At 36.4% G+C, this 5,027-nt stretch overlaps 1 protein-coding gene across 1 annotated transcript; it reads left to right on the top strand.

Moving 5' to 3' along the window:
- The first annotated feature begins 218 nt into the window (after positions 1-218).
- On the top strand, positions 219-1,949 carry LOC122314008 (benzyl alcohol O-benzoyltransferase-like). Its single transcript, XM_043129374.1, has 2 exons — positions 219-733; positions 831-1,949. The coding sequence occupies exons 1-2, from the start codon at positions 287-289 to the stop codon at positions 1,767-1,769; spliced, it is 1,386 nt and encodes a 461-aa protein (XP_042985308.1). The 5' UTR covers positions 219-286; the 3' UTR covers positions 1,770-1,949.
- The last annotated feature ends 3,078 nt before the right edge of the window (positions 1,950-5,027 follow it).

Genomic DNA, 5,027 nt, shown 5'->3' with positions numbered 1-5,027 from the left:
GGTGTATAGTCGACTGTAAAAAAAAATTAATACAGGATTTACATGAAAAAAAAAATTATTTTTATAATTTTTTATAATTCATGTAGGTTTCCTTAAATATAAAAATAAATTTTTTTTATTCATTCTGTATAGCTAACTGCACGCCGACTACATGTGACGACTGTACGTAACAAAGGCCTTAAAGACACTTAGAATTCAGATAAATGCAGATGTTTAAATGTCAACGTGTTATCCTTTTGTAAGAACACACATTACAGAGTCTGCTAAGAAGAACCATTTTCTTGACATGGCAGCAACAACTCAGTCTCCGGTATTCACAGTACGAATGGGTAAGCCCGAGTTAATATCTCCAGCTAAGCCCACACCCTACGAGTTCAAACAACTTTCTGATATCGACGATCAAGACAGTCTCCGATTTCAAGTCCTGGTGATGCAATTTTATAGACACGATCCCTCGATGCAAGGGAGAGACCCAGTGAAAGTCATCAGAGAGGCACTTGCTCAAACGCTCGTGTTTTACTACCCATTTGCAGGCAGGCTTAGAGAAGGGCCTGGAAGGAAACTTATAGTAGAATGCACCGGTGAGGGTGTCGTATTCATCGAGGCAGATGCCGATGTTACACTTGAGCAGTTTGGTGATGCTCTTCGACCTCCATTCCCGTGCTTGGAGGAGCTTCTTTTTGAACTTCCAGGCTCCGGAGGGATTCTTCATTGCCCATTACTGCTTATTCAGGTACAGATTCTGCAAAGGAACTCGTGAATTTTTTTATTCCCCCCCAACCCCAAAAGTTGATCATGTACGTGTTGGTGTCTTCATGACTTGCATGCAGGTGACGCGGCTTAAATGCGGCGGGTTCATCTTCGGACTACGCCTCAACCACACGATGAGCGATGCCGCTGGTCTGGTCCAGTTCATGACAGCCGTGGGCGAGTTGGCGCGGGGGGCGGGCGCCCCTTCCGTCTTACCCGTATGGCAGAGACATCTCTTAAATGCGAGGGACCCAACATGCTTGACATGCACGCACCGCGAGTACGACGAGGTGATCGACACCAAGGGTGGCAGTACCATCACCCCGCTCGAGGACATGGCTATCCGCTCCTTCTTTTTCGGCCGTACCGAGGTGTCTGCCATCCGTAGGTTTGTGCCGCATCACCTGAGCCAGTCCACCACCTTTGAGGTGATCATCGCATGCCTTTGGCGATGCCGCACCATCGCACTCCAGTTCGACAGCAACGAGGAGGTGCGCATGATGTCCGTCGTCAACGCGCGTAGCAAGTTCAATCATCCGTTACCGAGCGGTTACTACGGCAACGTTTTTGCGTACCCAGCAGCAGTCACGACTGCCGGAAAGCTCTGCGAGAACACTAATTTGGGTTATGCTTTGGAATTGGTGAGGAAGGCAAAAAAAGAGGTGAACGAGGAGTATTTGCGGTCGGTGGCAGATCTAATGGTGATCAGAGGCCGGCCAGTCCTCACGGTGGTGGGGTCATTCCTCGTGTCAGATGTGACAAGCGCCGGGCTTGAAAAGGTGGACTTTGGGTGGGGCAAGCCAGCTTATAGTGGGCCAGCGGAATGTGTTGTGAGAAGCATTCCTAGAACGGGGAGCTTCTATATTCCTTGTAAGAATAGTAAGGGAGAGGAAGGGATAGCCGTGGGAATTTGCTTGCCAGTCCCAGCAATGGAAATATTCGTCAAGGAGTTGGATTTTTTTCTGAAAAACATGCCGGAGAGTGGCAAGAAATCCACTTTCAATGCGTCTAAATTGTGAACCTAACTCATGATCAACGTACGGCCGTCGGAAGGCAAGTCGTTCCAATAAAGGTGAAAGAAAAATGCTGCTATACTTTCTGAACTAGCTTCGCCGTTCATGTAATTAAATTTTATTTTTAATTTCTTTTTTATTTGATGATTAAAGAAATAATTTTTAATAAATTGATATATTTTTATATTTTTTTAAAATATTTAAATATATTTAAAAAATATAAAAAAATTATATTAAAGACATGGCCAGCAGTTAAGCGAGGCAGCACACTAGCATCACCGAAGGGTGAAATTCAAAATTTCCTGTGTAGCAGTCCCAACCCTCCATTTCATCTGAAAAATTCCAGTATTACCGATAATACGCATAGAAAGAAAGTAGGTATTGATTGTATTTTTTTAATTAATAATTAAAAAAAATATTTTGTAATTTTATAAATATTCAAAATATTTTAAAAAATATTTTAAAAAATAAAAATTTACAGTCTCCATTTTATTATTTTTCAAGGAAAATGTTAAACCTATCTAAATTCTTTCAATGAATTTTTATTAGTTAATAATTAATAAATTTTTTTAATAAATATAGAAATTTTTTAAAATAATTCAAAATTTCATATAAAATAAAAAATAAAAAATGGCCACAACTGCCTATGTTTAAAAGAATTTGAGGAGACTTATTTAAAAAAGAAATGTTTAGAATCCTGATAATGAATTGAAGTATTTTTCTCGATATATAGTTTTTATTTAATAATAAAATAAATAATTTTTGTTGATGTTGAAAATTTTATTTTCACAAAAAAAAAAAAAAAAGAAAAAAAAATTCCACTCCTTAAGACACAAATTTTTTTTTTTTTTTTTTTTTTTAATTTCATTTAAGATGGTGCTACGTCCACCGACCGCTGGGAGCTATAGTTAATTAATGGTCCTGCTACGTCCATCGCCCATAGCAGTCTATCACCATTCGTTTAGACATAAGTAAATTTTTATTTTTTTGTTATTTATATATATTTTTTTAATTTTTTTTAAATTTATAATATTATTAAAAATATTTTCTTAATCACGAAATAAAAATATTTTTAATTTATAAATTTTTCTCTTATCAAATATGTGATATATAGATGATGAGTAAAAGAACTCAATTAGTTTAATAAAAATAAAACTAAAAGAAAATTAAAAAAATAATAATATGTGTGGTGTGTGATGTGTGGAGATACTGAGTAGTAAAACTCCTATCTAATTTTTCTATACTGCACACCATGACGTGGCAAATTCGGTTTGGACACCACTTCACAATTCGTAGCCCCCAACTTTCTTCTGCCCGTGCTTCCCTCTATGAAAAAAAAAAAACCTCGTCTGATCTCTTGAGGAGAGAGATTAGGGTTCCATTTGGATAATAACTACTATTTATTATTTATCATTAATTTTTAAATATTTTTATTATATAATTATTATTTATAGAATGATTACTTAAACGAGAGAGTTCAGAGCTTTCGGTGAACAATACTTCTAGGGACAGTCGGGAGTTGCAACCGTGGGGGAGTCGTCCAATAAAATATGCCACATCACTCGGGTTTTTATAAAAAAAAAAAAAAGGGAGAGAGAGAGAGACCAAAATAGAAATAAAAGAAAAACGCAGAGTAGAGGTTGTCTTCTTCGTGCTCTTTCGCTGGTGGGTGTCTTCATTATCCAAGGGATCGAATGCTTTGAAGCTTCTCTTTGCCATCAACAAGTGAGCTTGTCATTGCCGTCGTACTATGCTGAACGCAAAATACCTTGTCTTCGTCATCGCTAAAACCTAAGCTTCCATTGTATTCCATAGTTCAACAAGTCAAATGGAATGATACCTTCTCTTTGTTGGAGTTGAAGACTGTCTTCATTGAAGGTTGGGCCAACTTTTTGGAGCTTGTTGTTAGTGAGTTATTGCACATTGAGGCCAAGAAAAAGCAAGGAATAGATCTGCTGCACTTCCTCTCTCTCAATTGGGTAAAAATTTCCTCCCTTTGTTTTGACCTGTTGTTGCATTGGTAGATTTGTAATAATCCTCTTGTGTTGCTTGGAGTTTCTCAGCTTTAATCTATTTGATAATGTAAGATTTGTTAAAGACTATGCGGATCCAAACCAGCCATCTATGACCCATTAACAAAAATAACTCAGCTTTATTTGTTTCTCCGCTTTAATCCATCCCACAATGGATTTGTTGAATTGTGGATCTTGGACATTATAGATAAATAATACAAGGAAAGTGAAAGAAGACAAACCATATATTTGCGGGCTTGTTCTGCCAGGTTCCAAGAGTTGATGTTGTGATAAAGAATATTATTATTTAGATAAAGAATATCAATACTTTCCTTAAATTTGCTAGCTTACAAAAACCCTTCACTTCCAATTAACTTCAAATATTTACTTATCTTGTGGAAAACCTAACAAAAGCACAATATCTGAATTCACTAACTTTGACCCTAAATGGTTTCAACAAAAAAGGGATAAAGTACAAAACAACCAAAAATTAATAGTACAAAGAGAGTTGAAACATTAAAAACCACTTAAAATCATGCAAACGTATGGAAAGACAAATTTCCAATGTTTTTCCTCCTCCATTGTGATAGCCTGATATAATTCTCTTCCCCTACCCTTAGTATTTCGCAGATTTTCTTCTCAATGAAGTCTTGATGCAGTTTGTTATAGTCTTCTCAATGTTTTATTTGTATAATGAATAGGGATGACTACCTCTGTTTATGTAATTTTCTTATAAAACTATAACAATAGAGAGTGCAGCAAGTTTCTACTTTTCTTCTTTGATTTAAAAAAATATAAGACAATAAAAAACGATGCAAATATTGAAAGGCCCAATTGCTATGTGCATGACTGTGGACAATGTACAATCTACAATCTAATTGAAAGAAGACCATAATAAATTAATTATATACATGCATGAGAGCTAACCCAATTTGGTGCCTATGGTGTCCAACAATCCTTTGACTCATAAAAATGTGCATGAAGCAAGCAACAAGGGCAATCAATTTTCGAACTTGGCACTTGCTTAAATTAGTAGCTTAAAACCATTTTTTCCTTTCTCTTTTATTTAGAGAGGCCCTGATCCCTCCACCCAAAAATTATGTCAATTTACTATAATCCTTTAGAGAGGCCCTAATCCCTTCATCTTATTTAGAGAGACCCTAATACCTACCAAAATGACATTGGCTTATAGGATTTTAAAATCCCACAAAAACATAACTCTAGCATTGAACTTACAAAAATTGAAGTACTT

The sequence above is a fragment of the Carya illinoinensis genome, chromosome 6 (assembly GCF_018687715.1).
Source record: "Carya illinoinensis cultivar Pawnee chromosome 6, C.illinoinensisPawnee_v1, whole genome shotgun sequence".
Lineage (NCBI taxonomy): Eukaryota > Viridiplantae > Streptophyta > Magnoliopsida > Fagales > Juglandaceae > Carya > Carya illinoinensis.
Note: the sequence above shows the minus strand (reverse complement) of the source record. Positions and strands in the feature narration are given on the sequence as shown.

What these genes read in the sequence shown, in the direction of transcription:
- LOC122314008 (XM_043129374.1), top strand. Translation starts at nt 287, where the DNA reads ATGGCAGCAACAACTCAGTCTCCGGTATTCACAGTACGAATGGGTAAG. An exon ending in GCCCATTACTGCTTATTCAG is followed by an intron (nt 734 to 830) that starts GTACAGATTCTG and finishes ACTTGCATGCAG; the next exon opens with GTGACGCGGCTTAAATGCGG.